Below are 18712 nucleotides of genomic sequence, written 5' to 3' on the forward strand. Positions count from 1 at the left end.
GAATTGCCCTCAGAAATTGCCAGTAAGACACTTAATTGTATTAAACCACCACAAAGCCTCAAAAAAGGACTGAAACCATACAGAGCACCTGGTACAAAGCTAGGCATTGAAAACAACAATGACAAATTTAGTACTTCCAACCTAACAAAGTCCTTCTTAGCAACATCTAGGCATTAGTACCAAAATTCTGAGAGCTGTCACAAAAGCTAGTTAAGCAACAGCCTGACATAGCCATACTCGCAAAATGTCCCAGACAAAACCTGACCATCCCTGGGTATGCCCTGTCACTCCAGAGGGTAAACCCAGCAGAGGTGCCAGAACTGTGAAATACAGTTAAAAGGGTGTTGCCCTTGGAGTTGTCTACAATGAATCAGACCCTATGAAGTTTCATGTCATCAGGTCAAAAATATAAAAGGAAACATTCTTCTGATTACCATATATCGTACCTGCTGGGCTGGTGAAACAGTATTCCTCCATTTTGAACATTATCTGGAGGAGGCACGAAGGGTGGCAAAGACACAACGTGTACTCAAGATCAGGGACTTCAATGTTCATCACGAAAACAGGTTCCACAGGACCATTGCTGACCAAGCTGGTCAAGTCTTGAAGGACATAGCTGTTAGGCTGGATCTACAGCGGGCCATGAGTGAACCAGTAAGGAAAAACATACTTCATCTCATCCTCATCAATCTGCTACACAGATGCATCTGACTATGACAGTATTAGTAGGAGTGACCACTTCATAATCCTTATGAAGAGGAAATCCCATCTTCAGTCTGAGGATGCTCTCTATCATGTTGTGTAAAACTATCAGCATGCTAGAGGAAACAAATTTTGAACAGATTTAGTAAATGACAAGACTGGAATCCATGAAGCTCTGTGGGACATCAGCAACGGCAGAATTGTGGTCAAACACAATCTATAATCTTATGACTCAGCATGTCTCCCAATCTGCCATTACCATTCAGCTTTGTTCAATGAACAGTGTAGGAGAACAGGCCAGGTGCTGCATCACACATATAAAGATCACACATCACATATAAAGATACATCAAAGGACAATTTGGATGACAAACAGCATTAGCAGCAAGTGACAAACAGTGCTAGGAAAATCCACAACCAAAGGATTAGATCTAAAGTCTACAATCCTGCCTTTGCAGTTGTAACCAGTGATGGGCAATTAAACAACTAACTGGAGGAAGGGGGTTCACAAATATTCCCTTCCCCAATTATGGCAAAGCCCAGCACATCAGAGTAAAAGGTAAAGCTGAAGCATTTGTAACATCTAATTCAGATGGAAGTGACAGGTGAGTGATTCATCTCAGCCTCTAGCATACATGCCCATCATCACAAATGCCAGTTGTCAGCCAATTCAATTAATGCCACATGATATCAAGAAATGATTGAAGGAATTGGGAAATTTTCATGTCCTGTACACAGAAAGCAGGACAAGTCCAAGCCCAACTAATTACCAATTCATTAGTCAATGATCATCATCAGTTAAGAGTTAGGTGGGGTCGTAAACTGCTACCAACCAGCACTTTCTTAGGAATAAACTGCTCACTAATGCTCAGGTTGGGTTCTACCAGGGCCACTCAACTTCTGACCTCATGACAGCCTTGGTTCAAATACTGAAAAAAAAATTGAATTTCAGTGCTGAGGTGAGAGTGACTGCCTTTGACATTTGACTGATTGTGACATCAAGGAACCCTAGAAAAACTGAAGTTTGTGGAAATCAGGGCAATTCTTTGCTGATTAGAGTCATACCTATCCCAGAGGAAGGTGGTAGTGGTTTATAGAGGTCAATCAATTCAGCTACATCTCTGCAGGTGTTTCTGAGGTTAGAGTTCTCAGGCCAACCATCTTCAGCTGCTTCAACACCTTCCATCGAAAGATCAGAAATGGGGATGTTCACCGATGTTTGCACATTATCTACATTACACCTACTATTTTGTAACTTGGTTCCTTTGTACCTAAGATGGTGTTGGGCATGGTGACTTTGTAAACTTTTCGTTGTATTCCTGTATCCCTGTACTCATGCACATGGGATAATAAAATCTAATTCTACTTCTAATTTTAACATTCAGCAACATTTACAAATCTTAGACATTGAAGGAGTCATGATCAAATGCAGGAAGATTTGGACAATATCCAAATGTGGGCTGATAAATGGCAAAGAACATTCACAGCATTCAATCACCATGATAATGACCATCTCCAACAAGACAGATATAGCCATCACCCCTTGACATTCAATGACATTACCATCTCCTACTACCAACATCCTGGGGGTTACTATAGAACAGAAACTGAACTGGACTGTACCCTCAAGAAGAATTCAGAGGCTAGGAATCCTTCAATAAATAACTCACCTCCTGACTCCCAAAGCCTAACCACCACTTACAAGGCCAAGTCAGAAGTGTGATGGAATTTTCCCCACCTGCTCCAACAACACTCAAGCAGCTTGATATCATCCAGGACAAAGTAGTCTGCTTAATTGGCACCACATCCACAACATTTTCTCCTTCTATAAGCTATGCTTAGCAGCAACACTGTGTAGGAAATGCATGTAGAAATTCCCAAAGGCTCCTTAGACAACGTCTGATGATGACCACTACCAACCAGAAGAACAAGAGTGGCAGATGCAAGGGAACACCACCACCTGCAAGTTTCCTTCCGAGCCACTCACTATCCCAACTTGGAAATATGTTGTTATTTCCAGGAAATATCCTGGAAATCGCTCCCTCACAGTGGGAGCACCTACATCAAATTGACTGCAGTGATACAAGAGGACAGCTTTGCGCCACCTTCTCAAGGGCAACGATGGATTGGCAATCCCACAAATGACTTTTTAAAAAATTACATGACAACATCCTAACCAATTCAGGTCGATTTGCCTGGTCCGAGAACCACGATTGACAGTTGGGTATCCTGTTGTGTCTCCATGCCAGTGATATCCCAATGAATCAGCACTCTTTTCTCTTGTAGTATATGTTGGCATCCCGTTTTTCCATGTCTAGCTGTTGCATCCTGATCCTGATAACTACAAGATGAAAAGCTTCAACTTCTTGTTTATTTTAAGCAATCTTTAAATTTTGTTTTCACTCTTTGTCTTACTTGACCTGTTCACAGTAAGTTACGAATGAAAACATTGAACAAGCTCCTGCACAGATCTTTGCAAGATACTAGCCACATCAATATCCAAAAAAAAATCTTAGATCATACATATTTTAAAATGTCAGCCTGCATTGTCCAATTTGCTAGTTACTTTCCAAATATGGCTACATGGCAACCCAGATGATTAGTGACTGGTAAATCAACAATAGACTCTGATATCTGGTTGGCATGGATGAGTTGGATCAAAGGGTCTGTTTCCATGCTGTACATTTCTATGACTCTATAATACTCACATCTGTAGTGTATAATTGCAAACTTTAACTTTTTGAGCATTTGTTGCTAATATGGTAAGATGAAAAGTAAAGTGTGATCATATTTTTGATCTCTGTATCTCTTCATTTCTTAGGTTATTCCTTATTGGCTATCTACTAAAATTGTAATGCAGTTGAAAATGACAACTTCAACATCATGAACACATTAGCAACCCAGTACAGAGAGTGTGATTATGTTAGCCAATTGGAATAACTGCTTCAGGCCAACAGAAGAAAACAGATCCAATTCCTGCAGGGCACAACGTGGCAATAGGCAATCAACAAACTACCACTTTCCTGATGGAGAGCAAAGGAAGTTTCTTTTTCAATTCATGCATGGAATATGGGATTAATTAGCTGAGCCAAAAACTGTTGCCTGTCCCTAGTTGACCTTGAGGAAGGCATTGCATTTGTATTAATATTAAATTTGATGATGGCAAAATATCAATTTTGATGGCTTAGATGAAAAATTAGAAGCTGCATTGTACTGTAACTAATAAATTCACAATATAATTACAAACTTTGATGAAAGAAAGACTGTAAGGTTGCATAATGAATTATGATAAATGTGTGTTAAATAATCATACAAATACAAAAATATGTATCTACGTCTTAGAAAGGCATTTTACATCTACAGCAGTGTAACGTAGCCATGCCTATGACTAGTCTGTGATGCTTATTGGGCAACACTAGATGAGACATTATTGTTATAAGCGTTGGAACCAAACTATTTTGTTTAATTTTCACATTGTTTCATTTCAGAAGCAACACTTTTTGATCAAAATCAGAACTTACCCTTTTCTGCTTTGCCTCACTGTTCATCTGCATGTTAGAGAAATATCAGACATTTGTATGACATTTCAATAATTCTTTAATACTTTCAACATCAACAGATATATGCAAAACTGAATAGAATTAACTATATATTATTGACTATATCACAACATAAAAGACATCTACATCTATCCACTTATATCTACAGTATTTTTGTCATACTTGGCCAAAATGCCAAGTATTTCTTTCCCTATTTTTTTCCTATCAGCAAGCTCTAACAAATTTGATTAAAAGATAACTATTAGGCATATCACAAATGAAAACTTCCCTGTAATTCTTGGCAATAATGGCATGGAACATTATACATATATGCAGACACTAGCACCCTTTGGTACTGCACTGGAGTGTGAGCCTGGAGCATACCACTGGTTTGGAACTTTACAATACAATCATGCTATGGATTAGATCAAACCCCCTCAAAATATATTAAATAGATAGCCTACATCCCAATTTTTTTCTTATTTGTAAAGGCAGGTTTAAGGCATTCTGTTCCGGATGCAATTTGATTGGTCAGTCCACCAGCCTTGAAGGAAAACGTGTTTTATTTTTACATTATAGTTAAAATACAAACAAAAGAAAGAAGAATCAGAATAGCTTAAATCTATTGAAAACGTTCGCAAAATAATAGAGTATTTAGCTACTAAATAGCAACTCTTCCAATATAGTAACATCCCATAAACACACCCTTGGTGAAAACAAGTTCAGTAAAATTGATTGTCTCACATGCAATTCTAGCAACCATAAGAGAACCTAAGCTTTTAGCTGTAACAGAGAGAGGAATAACAGCTTCTACATCCAGCTTCAAAATCTCAGCAACTACTGAATGCTAAAACTAAAAGCCTGGTTCTATGGAAGCTTGATCCCACCCCTTCATGCTGCTTCTATTGTTCCAACGCTAAAAAAAAGCTTGCTGGGCTCAGAGCAGTCAGCTCAACTCCAAGTTTACAACACTTGCATTCAAAGGAAACATGGTTAGAGACATGACAGAACAAGTTCTTCTTAAAGCCACATCTCGTAACAATCTTCTAACTCAGGGGCAAGAATGCTATTAAGAATGCATTGATTTCTCACAGCCTAGGTTTAGACATGAGTTTTTGCCCAGAGTTGTGATACTTTACATGGAATTTAAATCCTTCGGTCTGAGCAGATATGGTAAATGAACTAAGTTGTCTCCATTCCCTTTATACTCTACCTGTGAGACCAAAGAACATTTAAAGAGACTGTCCACATGAAAGAATCACTCTTGCACTAAAAAAAAGTGGGAATGTTAGCAGAGTGTACCTAGTTTTTAAGTTGTAAAATATGAGAAATGTTGCCTAAGATTTCTACATGGTTTCTGCCCAATGAAACACAATGAAATCTAGGTGAAAAGATATATAATAGTGTGAAAGATTTTGGAATTTTAGGCTTACGTGATTTATGCTCATAACTTTGAAAGATGACAACCCCTTGTGCTGAGGTTTCTGCAATTAATGATATACTTTCAAAACTCCCTTCACCATAAGCAGTCTCTAGACACAAATCTGGCCATGCTCACAAGGTTAGAATAATGAGTCTTCATTGATGACGTGGCTATCACATTGAAATTAGACTTTTGAACTGAAGGGCATTCTGTTTATTGTAATCCATCAATATTACCCTGAGTCAGTTTAAATGAGTTAGTAAACTGATTTGATGTACTGAAATCAATTGAAAACCAGCAGCATTAACGCAGTCATTTTTGAAGACTTTTATCTACATACAATAAATACTCACTGTTGAAGGCCACTGAGGTTCAGGAGGAATAGGATCCTGTATCTCAAGTTCATGCATTGTTTCTTCATAAATCCGACGTGCATCATTAATCCTAAAAATATTAAAACCAATTAAAAATTATAGGGTGAAGCCTACAAGAAATTAGCTTAATGTTGTTTTTGGTGAATTAAATGGAAAAATTTAGCTCCACAACATGTAGCACATCTTCTCCCGCCAGGGCACCATATTTAAAAGAGTGTTGCACACACAGTCAAACCCTGGCACTCCACAGCTGCCCTGCAGAATCCCTGTGATTTGTCCTCGATATGGCAGATAGGGGTAAGTAGGCATCTTGCTTTGCAGACGGATCTGGAATTCCAGGTGAATAAGGTAGTGCAGGGGAAGGCAGTCCTCTTCCTCTCCCCTCTTTGTGCCAGCCTGGTTCAAGATTACCATCTGGGCCGGATAAAATGTTCAGCCATGTTGAAAGAAGGTCACTGATACTTTCCACTCCACCAGGGTAAGTACCACTACGTTCTCTCTGTTATCACATACTCACTCTGCTTCTGCTACTGCAACTGCTTCATGTCAAGGCTCATGGTTTACCATTCTCATTATTGAATGTAACCTTTTCGCTCGCACACTCTTATCCATCCTAACTACCAGCACTACTAAGGTTGCTTGGTATCTGCACTGCCTACTCATTCATTTGGAAGACTTTGCCATTTTTCCTTCATCTCATTCCACCTTTCTGTTTCTCTCATTATAGGATATAACAGCCCATTATAGAGCACAAAGATTGGTGGGCACTTGACAGTCAGCTCCTCACCCTCTATTTTCGCCCTCACCAGCAAGGACCTAGACCAGTCCTATTGAGACAGTGAAATATCCATGTCCCAGCAACCAATAAAGAAGCTTGTCTGTTGCTTTACTGCTTCCCTTACCTCACTGTGAATGGTTTCTTAACATCCCAGAACTTCTACTTCTTGATCACATTCTCCTTTTTGTCTCCTGCAGGCATGAGCAGTATCAGCATGGTCTCTGCAGGCAAGGGAATAGCCTGAAAGATATTCCCTTCTCTACCTCTGAGGAAGAAAGTGTGGATGCCTGAAAGGCCAGCTAATGCTAGCCCACCAGCTCAAATCCTGGTAGACATCTTAGCTAGATTACTATCAGGAGCAATTGCCAGTGAGCACATCACCATTATGTTTCTGCAGCTGACTGAGGAAGAAATGCCTCATGTCACTTACACTCAGAAGATTGCCAGAGTCCAATATCCCTTTTCCATCAATAATCAATTGTTCTCTTCACTTATGTATTGAGTTGGCCTTCTTTCAGAATTGCTATCCCCATTGCATCCCAGCATGCTGCTTCCAAACCCCACAATTAACTTGCTCAGCTTCCTTCTTCCCTGACAATCCACCCTTGACTTTTAATAGATGGACTACCAGGTCTGACTGTGTTTCACCCTCATGAGTGACCTAAATGAATAGCTCTGAACAATGAGTCACCAGACGTCTGATTGATGTCTCTACAGCTTCCTGACTGACTTCCCATGACTCCCAGACTGGTTGCATTTGACCCATTGAGATGAGCATGGCCTACTCTCCTTGGATTTTAGAGGTTCAACCCCCCTGACTATGACTGCCTCAAGCAGTTATCTGACTGTGCCCGACCCTTTGCACTGGTAATGAAGGCTGTACTTGGTTTACAATGCTGGGAACCACTGACTGAAGGGTATCTCCCTCGACTTGACCAAGGTCTCTCTCTCTCAGATTTTGAAACTTAGTTTTGAAACTTGAAGCACATGCAGTGTGTTTGGTGTGCACATGGCTGGCATATAATGCATGCAAGATTGAGTAGCACTATGATGTATAGTAAGATGCCTGGTTCTATGGATGGGGGTTATGTGTGGTTGCTGCGTAAGAAATGTGCCCTATGATGGTGGTGCCAGTTGTCCATGATAGAGGTCTGATGGAGCAAATGAGTTGGAGTTGCCAGGTAACTGCACTGAAATTCATTGTCTAGTTTCTGTGAGAGAGTAGGAGGATGAAGTACTGCATATTCATAAGATAAGATTAAGTAATCATGTTAATGCATGTTATGCATGCAAATAAGTCTTTCCTTGCTCACTAGCAAGAAACCAGTCTTGCCATACAACAATTGGTTAGAAAATATGGTGTTGCGATCTCAATAAGATGCTCTTCACTGGCTAGCTCATGTGTTTTTCCCAACTTTTCCCATGGCTCATGTCATTCATAGGCTGAGAAGATTCCATCCTAAGCCTTTGATGATAATATCATCTTTGTACAATATAGACTAAACAATATGTTTAACTCCACAATCATCATGAAAGGATCTTTTGATGAATCATTAGAACATGTGAAAATAAGGAATAGGAGTGGGAGTCGACAGCACAGCTTTATCATTCAATATGATCCTGTTTGATCTTTGGCTTGAATTCCATTTTCTCACTCTCCATATCTCTCGATTTGCTAAGACCAAAACTTAGCAGGTTTTGAGAAGATTTGTAGCTCAGGTTGAGGTTCTGGATGTAGGTTTGCTCGTTGAGCTGGAAGGTTCAATTCCAGACGTTTCGTCACCCTACTAGGTAACATCTTCAGTGGACCTGCGGGCAAAGCACTGCTGATAATTCCTGCTTTCTATTTATAGGTTTGGGTGGGTGATGCCATTTCCTGTGGTGAAGTCATTTCCTGTTCTTTTTCTTAGGGGGTGGTAGATGGGGACTAACTCGATGTGTTTGTTGATAGAGTTCTGGTTGGAATGCCATGCTTCTAGGAATTCTCATGCATGTCTCTGTTTGGCTTGTCCAAGGGTGGATGTGTTGTCCCAGTCAAAGTGGTGTCCTTTCTTATCTGTCTATAAGGATACTAGTGAGAGAGGATCATGTCGTTTTGTGGCTAGTTGATGTTCATGTATCCTGGTGGCTAGTTTTCTGCCTGCTTGTCCATTGTAGTGTTTGTTACAGTTCTTGCATGGTATTTTGTAAAAGACATTAGTTTTGCTTGTTGTCTGTATAGGGTCTCTTAAGTTCATTTGCGGCTCTTTTAGTGTGTTGGTGGGTTTGTGGGCTACCATGGTGCCAAGGGGTCTGAGTAGTCATTTCTGAGATGTCTTTGATGCAGGGGAGAGTGACTAGCATTTCTGGACGCGTTTTGTCTGCTTGTTTGGGATTGTTGCTGATAAATTGGCAGTCAGTGTTCATTGGGTACCCATTCTTTTTGAATACATGGTATAGATGATTTTCCTCGGCTCTGCCTAGTTCCTCTGTGCTGCAGTGTGTTTTGGCTTGTTGACATAGTGTTCTGATGCAGATTCATTTGTGGATGTTGGGATGATTGCTTCTGTAGTTCAATATTTGGACCGTGTGTGTTATTTTCCTGTAGAAGCTGGTTTGAAGTTCCCCATTGGCTGTTTGTTTTTGTTTTCCTCTTCTTTAGTGAATTTTATGCCAGTAAGGGTATTATTGATGGTCTTGAAGGTTACCTCTTATTTGTTTTGTTTAGTAATGACAAAGGTGTCATCCACGTAGTGGACCCAAAGTTTGGGTTGGATGGTTGGCAGAGCTGTTTGTTTGAGTTTCTGCATTACTGCCTCTGCTAAGAACCCTGATATCGGAGACCAAAACTTGATTTATATCAGCCTTAAATATATTAAATGATCCAGTATCCGCAAAATCCTTTCAGGTAGAGAATTCTAAGTATTCATATTCTTAAGAGTGAAAACATTTCTCATCTCTGACCTAAATAACCATCAAGTACACATGGAATTAAAATTGAAATTGAAATCTAAATCCACTTATCTTGAGACTGTGCCCTCATGTTCTGTAATCAGAAGAAATAAACTTGTAGTCGTAAATATCCTAGCAAGCCCCTTCAATTAGAATCATCTTTTATTCTTTTAAACTCAAGAGAAAGAAACCTAATTTACTCACCCTCGCCAGCAAAAGTCTGTCTCATCCCAGGGATCAAACTAGGGAACTACTGCTGCACTGCATCCAACTCACATATATTCTTCTTTAAAATTGAATAGAATATTCCAGATGTGATCTCACCAAGGCCCTGTACAACTGTAGCAAGACTTCTTTATTCTTGTATATCAAAACCTTTGCAAAAAAAGCAAATATGCCATTTGCCTTCCTAATTGCTTACTTTACTGCATGCTAACTTTCTGTGTTACTTGCATGCAGAGACCCAGGTCCCTCTGAACAACATCACAAATTTCACAACTTTCAAAAAATATTCTGCTTTTCTATTCGTATAACTAAAATGAATAAGCTCAAATCTCCACACATTGTGTCAACTGCCCCTTTGTTGCCTACTTACTTAACCTGTGTATATCTCAATGCAGCCTCTTTGTGTCCTTGCCATACCTAGTTTTGTATTATCAGAAAACTTGTATTATCAATACCTCTCACCCATTTTGCTTCCCATATGAAACATCAATATCGTCTCCAACTATATTAGACAGGAGGGTTAATATGTGAATGCTGAAATTGAGAAAACTACTTGGTTCCAAAGGATAGTCTTATCCAACAAATGCCACATTTTCAAAAATCCAACTTACATAATTTTGCTAAGTAGCTGCTCCTGGTACTTATACCAACTATAACTCATGAGTTTGCTTGTAGCAAATTCATTATTCAGTACTGATTCAGGTGTAGGAAGTATAGGAGGCAGTCGAATTCGAACCTTGTCAGATTCAGGTGCACAGGTACTTTTCTTTGTCGACTTCATCTAAATTAATGAAAAAAATAAGGAAAATTTAATTATTGCCAAAAATCGCTTCAATTTGATTTTCACAATTAATGGAAAGAAAGACTTGAATTTATGTCTTGAACTCATGAACTCTCAAAGAGTATGGTATTCAATTAAGTATTTTTGAAATGTAGTCAGTGTTATAATGTAGGGAATGCAGCAGCCAATTTTCACGCAGCAAGCTTTTATGCACAGCAATGTGTTGATGTTTAGATAATCTGTTTTCAGTAATCTGTTCTCTAGATAAAAAAAATGCCATGGGTCTATTATCAGCGGCACAGTGGCTCAGTGGTTAGCACTGCTGCCTCACAGCGCCAGTGAGCCGGGTTCAATTCCCATCTCGGGCAACTGTCTGTGTGGAGTTTGCACATTCTCCCCGTGTCTGTGTGGGTTTCCTCTGGGTGCTCTGGTTTCCTCCCACAGTCCAAAGATGTGCAGGTTAGGTGAATTGGCCGTGCTAAATTGCCCATAGTGTTAGGTGCAGGGGTAAATGTAGGGGAATGGGTCTGGGTGGGTTGCTCATCGGAGGGTCGGTGTGGACTTGTTGGGCTGAAGGGCCTGTTTCCACACTAGGGAATCTAATCTCAAAATCACTGAAAGAGCATAATGGGCTTTGTTTAGCATCTGATCCACAAGGCTGTATCTCACACAGTGTAATACATCTTCAGAGTATCAACTAGACCTTTGTGCTCAGTGTTTTGGAATGGAACTTGGACCTACATCCTTCTAACTTTGAGGAACCGAAGATGACATAGTTAAGTAATGCAGATTTAAAGAATATGAAGATAACTTCCAAACTTGGCTCAGGATAAAAACAAATGGCAGTGGATGGTGCTTTCTGCTCAGTGTTCCTTTTCAATTATTTTAATGAAAGGAAAAATTAGATTGACATGTTTCTCATTTTACAGGTCCTATTTATTTTCTGGACATTAACATCCACCAACATTCTAACCTACTATGGCCCTCAAACCACATCTTTGTCTGCTATTACCTCTCCTGCCTTTTCTAAGTTCAAGTTGCCCATGACACCTACATCATTTTGAAGGAAGGTTATGCTTCAGTTATCCAGGGCATTAAAAAGTCTACATTTGGAGAACCATGTACAGGATTGGTCGCCATATTTATGAAAGAATGTAAATGCAATGGGGGTAGTTCATATAAGATTTATTAGACTAATACTTTTAACTTGGGTAGGTTGTCTTATGAGAAAATGTTGTACAGGCTAGGCTTGATTTCACTGAAATTTAGGGGAGTTATAGGTGACTTGATTGAAACATTAAAATCCTGAGGACTCTTGATAGGGTAAATGCAGTAAAATCTAAAGCTAGAAGCTGCTGTTTAAAATAAGGGATTTTCTATTTAAAACAGAGTTGAAGAGATTTATTTCTCACAGAAGATCTTTGGACTTCTCCTCCCCAAAAGATGAAGGAAGCAGACAGAGTTTTTGATATTTTTAAGGCAGAGAACATAATTCTAAAATGAAAAGTTAATGGTTAAAAAGTAATATGGAGTAATCAGATTAACCATGATCTTATTGTTCGGCAAAGTAGGGGTTAAGTGATCTACTTCTGCTCCGAACTCCTATATTTGCAAATACATATACTCGTACCCTGCTCTCTAAAACTTATTTCAATTTCTGCTCTAGGTTCTCATGCCATTTAATATTGATAACGTTTCCTTCCCCTTCAGTACTGCACCCTTACCTTTCAAATTTGCCATCAGCAATTCAACCTTAAAGAACTCATTCTTGATCCCTTTATCTTAACAAATTGTCACACTATCTCAACTTCCATTTCCTTTGCAAAGTTCTGATTTTGCCTTGCAGATCTGTCCTCATCTTTCCCACAACTTAATATTTGAACCTTTACAATCACATTTCCACTCCAGGCACAAAACTGAACCCCATTTCTTCTTCATCGCAAAAGCGATATGTTACACCTCCTAGCTCATAAACTAGCTCATCACCAACTTTGCCTCAGATTATCTGCTACTAAAACTGACGCTCTTGCTTCTTCCCTACAAGCTTTATTATTCATAGGTTTCATTAAAGACCACTTTTCATTCACATGTAAACATTCAAAATGTTACTACTGATGTTCTAACCAAAACCAAAATCCAACTTGAATAAATTAGATTCCAATGCACCGACGCCAGGATTTTAAAATTTTCATCTTCAGGTCAAAATCTAGCCATGCTTCTTCCATGTTGCGACAAACTCCAGTCCCATTGCTACAAGAACTTTGGAACTTTGAATTTCAGGCCTGTTCTGTATCCCCTGTGGTCTTGCCCCTTACATAGGCAGATATGCCATCAACTGGCTAGGATCTAAGCTCTAGAATTCCTTCCTTAAACTTCTGCACTCTTTCTCCTCCCATTCCTTGTGGAAACCTACTTCTCTAACTCAGACTTTAGTCACAATGCTAACATTTCCTAATGCGGCCAGCTGTCATGTTTTATTAAGGAAATGCTATGTTACAGGTGGTATACTAATGTCTATTTTATCTATCTTGGAATTACTTCATATTTGAATTCCGCTAAAAAGACTTCCCGTGCTAAAATATCAAAGAGGACCATATCAGAGCCAGAAATGACATTCCATGTTACTGTAACAAAAGCAAACTAATCTTTCTTGATCTGCTTGCAACTTTGATGTGGTTGACCATGCTATTCTCCTCCAACTCTTCTCACAGTCATCCAGCTGTGTGTGGCTGATCTCATCTAATTACATTCTTACTTATATTATGAGAGCTACAGTCTCTAGTGCAATTGCTTTATTTCCTGATTCTGCAGTATTCCCTTGGTAACCCCAACCATTAATCCTTGGCACCTTCCGATTTCTCATTTACAAGCTGCACGTTGGCGAAATCGTCCAAAGACAAAGATTTTCGTTTGCACAATAACACTCAGCTCTACCTACCCATGGCTTCTATCAACCTACTTACAGTTGCTTAACTATCAAACTGACATATTGTTCTGGATGAGCAGAAATTTCTCTAATTAAACATAGGAAAGACTAAAATAATATTTTTTTGGTCCCCACCACACCACCATTCCCTAGCTGCCAACCCATCTCTCTCTCTCTGGCAACTCTGCGATTAAACAAGACTGTTTGCAACCTCAATGCCATATTTGACCCCAAGGTGTATCCTTACCACATATCATGCCATCTCTAAAATGTATATTTCCATTTTCATAACATTACCTGAATGTATCCCTGCCTCAGCTCATCTATTACTGCCTTTGTTTACCCTGGACTTGAACATTTTAATGGACCCCTAGTTATCTCTCACATGCTACCATCCATAAAGTAGAGGCCATCCAAAATGCTGCTGCCTGTATTCTAACACCCCTTCTAAAATCACACATCGTCTCAGCAGACCATCATCAGAAAAAGACAATTCGTGGTATTTTAAACTGAAAGTCAAAATGCCTCAGATGAGGGAAGATGTTGAGAAGGAGAATCTTTCATGGTAACTTCAGCTGTGCTGGAAATTGAACCCCAATGTTGGTGTCACTCTGCATTGTAAGCCAGCCATCCAAGCTAAACTAACCCCTACACTCAGGACATAATGTACATGCAAGTAGTTGTTGGTTGTGTCAATAATGCACCAAAATAGCTGTGATCAAACTAACAAATTGCATTCTATTTGTCTATGATAAAAGTAAACCAGTCCCCTCCTTTTCAATCTATCTACTGCCTTTGACACATTGACCACATGAAGCTCATCCAATATCTCTCCACTGTCATCCAACTAATTAGGACTGTACTTAAATTGATTCTATTCTTCTTCATCTTATTATAACTAGAATAACATCCAATGGCTTCAGTTCCTGCTCCACCCAACTGCCTCCAGTGTCCACTAAAGATTTATCCTTGCAAAAATGCAGATCTGGCAGCATCTGTGAAGAGAAACCAGAGTTAACATTTCAGGGTCGGTGAAATGTTAACTCTGATTTCTCTTCACAGAAGCTGCCAGATCGCTGAGCTTATCCAGCAATTTCTGTTTTTGTTTCTGATTTACAGCATTCACGGTTTTTGTGGTTTTTATAAAAAAACTATCTTTGTTCCACGTACCTTGTTTCCAAATACATATTGCATTAGTTTTCACACGAGTGCATACATCCTCAATGCTATATTAACACCACCACCAGCACCTCCACCCCTCTATTGTTGGTAAATTATCAGATTGCTTGTCTAACATCCTGTAATGGATGAATAAAAATTTCCTCCCAAAAAAATTGGGAAGAACAAAACCACTATTTTTGCTGTCTGTGATAAATTCCCTTCCTGAGGCCAAACCAGATTGTTTATAACTGTGGTATCACATTTCACCCCAAGATGAGCTTTAGACCACATACCCAATGCGTCACTAAAACTGCATATATTCACACCAGAGCATTGACAATACCTGAACTCAGCTGATGCTGAAACCCTCATTCATGAGTTTGTTACCTCCAAATATGACTAATGTAAAACACTCCTGGCTGGTCTCCTACAACATCAGCCAGAAATGTTGAGTGGATGATCAATTCCATTCACCCCAATTCCCATCCTGTGAAGACCTAATATCACAGATTTAATCATCAGCCAATTTTATTCCATTTTCATGATATTAACAGATGACTGAAGGAGTGCACCAGAACCAGCCACACCCCTTGACAAGCTGTTCCAGTACAGCCACCAGACTAGCAACTACTGTATATAGCAATGTAAAAAATTATTAAGGTATGTCCTCTACACAAAACAAGACAAATTCAACAGAGCCAAATTCCACCTCACTGATCTATTCTTTATCATTAGCAAAGTGATAAAAGAGGTCATCAACAGTGCATTCAAGCTACACATACTCAGCAATAACGTAAGCACTAATGGTTAGTTTGGATTTCATAATGGCTACTCAGCTCCTCATTGTAGCTATGGTCCAAACATCAATAAAATAGCTGAACACCAGAGCTTTGTGTAAGAGTAACGCCCTTGACATCAAAGTAGCATTTGACCGAAGGAGCCATCCAAGGAGTCCTGGCAAAACATATGTCAATGGGAAAGTCTCCATTGATTGGAATTATACCAAGCACCACAGAAGGGTAGTTGTGTTTGTTGGTCAATCATTTTAGTCCCATGTCATCACTAGAGGAATACTTCAGGGTAGATATTTCCCAGCTGTTTAGTGGTGTTATTATACGAGACCAAATATCCTAAATTAATCTAGTCCCATTTGCCAGCACTTGGCCCATTTCCCTCTAAACCATTCCTATTTATGTACCCATCTAGATGCCTTTTAAATGTTGTAATTGTGCCTTTTCAAGTTGCACTGAAGGGTCTGTTTCTATGTTCTATATCTCTATGACTCTGGAGCAAGGTGGGACTTGAACCCAAACCTCCTGGCCCAAAGGCAGGGACATTATCACTGCACCACAAGCATTAACACCTCAGGGTAGTGTTCTCGGCCTAACCATCTTCAGCTGCTTCATCAATGACCTTTCCTCCATCACAAGATCAGAAGTGGGGATGTTCACTGTCAATTGGACCATGGTTAGCACTATTTCTGACTTCTCAGATAGTGAAACAATCCATATCACTCCCTCCACCAAAGACACACAATAGCAGCAGTATGTACTGCTTACAAGGTGCACTGTAGCAACTCACCAAGACTTCTTCAACAGCACCTTCTAAATCTATGATTTCTATCACCTACAAGGACAAGTGCACCAGATGCCTGGGAAACCCACACCCTGTCAGTACCCACCCAAATTACACACTATCCTTATTTGCTACTATATTACTGTTTCTGCGCTGTTGCTATATCAAAAATCTGGAACCCCACTCCCTAACAGCATGAGTATACTTACACCCGATAGGTAAAAACAATGACTGCAGAAGCTGGAAACCAGATTCTGGATTAGAGTGGTGCTGGAAAAGCACAGCAGTTCAGACATCGTCCAAGGAGCAGGAAAATCGACGTTTCGGGCAAAAGCCCTTCATCAGGAATACGGTTCAGTTCCAAGTTCTCACAAGCAATTAGGGATGGACTATAAATGCTGGTCCAGCCAGTGGTTCCAAAAACTCGTTAACAATGGGGAAAAAAACAATTCTACCTTAGGGTCATCCAAAACTCAGGTGCTAATGTCATTAGTTGCACCAAGTTCTATTACCCCTCTCCTCGGTGATATACACCAGTTCCTGATTACTGTATGACTTTTGTTTTCAAATTCCTCTTTTATCTCACCTCTCCTGTCTCTGTCATTTTTCCAAGTCCCACAATATTGGAAGATTCCTGCGCTATTCCCAATTCTTGACTCTTGACTAACTTGCCTTGCTCCAACATCAGTAGACGAATCTTCAGCTGCGCAGGCTCTAAGCACTATAAGTCTCGGAGGCTCTTTCCTTCTTTAAGACAGTCACAAAGCAAACCTATGATACTTTCTTTTGGGGGCATCAAATCATGCTTGCAAAACCTCCCGGTAAACAACTTAAGATGTTTATGACTTTATGGGTGCTTTATTAATACGGGACCAACTGTTGTAAGTTTCAGGAAATGTCATTTAAAGTTCGCTTCAAATCAGCTTCGAGATAAACCTACTGCTGGAAATATGCAACCCTTTGCTGTATTCGCTTTATATATTGAAATGAAAACAATACATGTACCACTGACAATGGACTGTGTGACATGGACTAATCCAGTATGGGGAAGTCAGAAATAGTGCTCAGCATTGACACATCAATGTGCGATCACATCAAATCAAAACTATAGATGTTACGACACTGTTATCCTTGTTTATATAAATATCAATGTTAGCACGATTCACTTTGCAGTGAGCAAAGACCGTATAATTATACTTGGGACTCAGAAACTATTCATTCTGGTCCACACGCAGCCACTTCCTTAACCGATAAGATTCAAGGTAGAGTGAGGCAGCTACAAACTCTCCTTCACAAATGCCCTCAAGTTTGAAGACCCCTCACTGCGGATAGCTGCACACATGCGGGGTGACTTACTTTGGCAGCGCGTGTTTGATCTCGTCCACGGCGGATCCCAGCGGACAGCCGCCGTTACCACCGCCGCCGCAAACAACCTGGTTACCATGGAGACGGGACTTCCGGCCCGGCCGAGGTTACTTCCGGCACGTCTCTCTCCCGATCCCTGACGATGGAGCGTCAGGTGCAGCTCCTTCAATTGTGTAAATTGGGTCTCTTAGTTATCGTTCCATCACATCTTACTTAAAAACCTGGTTGATCATTTATGTAAAAGTCTGTTTAACTTTACAGTAGCTTTTCCTGGTGGAATTTTTTTGTCAGGATTCTCTATGTCGAATCAAAGCAGCTGGCGGCACGGCTGGAAGAACCGGGCAGTCCTACTCTCGCAGAAACGTTTTGTTTCCTCGGAATAGCGAATTTATCTGTTTAAAAATGACCATTCTGATATGTATCTGAAGATGCGTTCCTCATCTTCATTTCTCGATGCCAGACAAGGGGTGTGCAGTTTAGAGATCGTAGTAAATTCGGAAAAAAGGTACTAGTGAGACCCACGGCTGGAACACTGAACAGTTTTCGGCCCCTGGGTAAAAACAAGGACTGCAGATGCTGGAAACCAGAGTCTAGATTAAAGTGGTGCTGGAAAAGCACAGCAGGCCAGGCAACATCCGAGAAGCAGGAAAATCGACGTTGCAGGCAAAAGCCCTTCATCAGGAATAGAGTTTTCGGCCCCTATCTAAGGAAAAATATACTGTACTGGCATTGGATGAACTCCAGAGATATTAACTTGGCTAATCCCGGGTATTTGTATGAGGATGGGTTGAGTAGATTGGACCTATAATCATTGGAGTTTAAAAGAATGAGGTGACTTTATTGAAACATAGAAGATTGTTGGAGGATTGCACAGGGTAGATGTGCAGCGGGTTGCTTCACCTTGTGGAGAGTCTAGGACCAAAAAGCATAATC

The 18712-nt window shown here is 40.0% G+C and overlaps 1 protein-coding gene across 1 annotated transcript in view; it reads right to left on the reverse strand.

Moving 5' to 3' along the window:
* dnah12 (dynein, axonemal, heavy chain 12) overlaps nt 1-17904 on the reverse strand; it is a 278012-nt gene extending 260108 nt beyond the window's left edge. The window contains exons 1-4 of the mRNA XM_043708118.1: nt 17771-17904; nt 10583-10752; nt 6017-6107; nt 4223-4249 (exon numbers count right to left, since the gene is read on the reverse strand). Coding sequence (XP_043564053.1) covers nt 4223-4249; nt 6017-6107; nt 10583-10752 — 288 coding nt within the window. The 5' untranslated portion in view covers nt 17771-17904. The remainder of the gene's footprint in view (nt 1-4222; nt 4250-6016; nt 6108-10582; nt 10753-17770) is intronic.
* Between the last annotated feature and the right edge of the window lie 808 nt (nt 17905-18712).

This window comes from Chiloscyllium plagiosum, chromosome 18 (genome assembly GCF_004010195.1).
Source record: "Chiloscyllium plagiosum isolate BGI_BamShark_2017 chromosome 18, ASM401019v2, whole genome shotgun sequence".
In the NCBI taxonomy this organism is placed as follows: Eukaryota; Metazoa; Chordata; class Chondrichthyes; order Orectolobiformes; family Hemiscylliidae; genus Chiloscyllium; species Chiloscyllium plagiosum.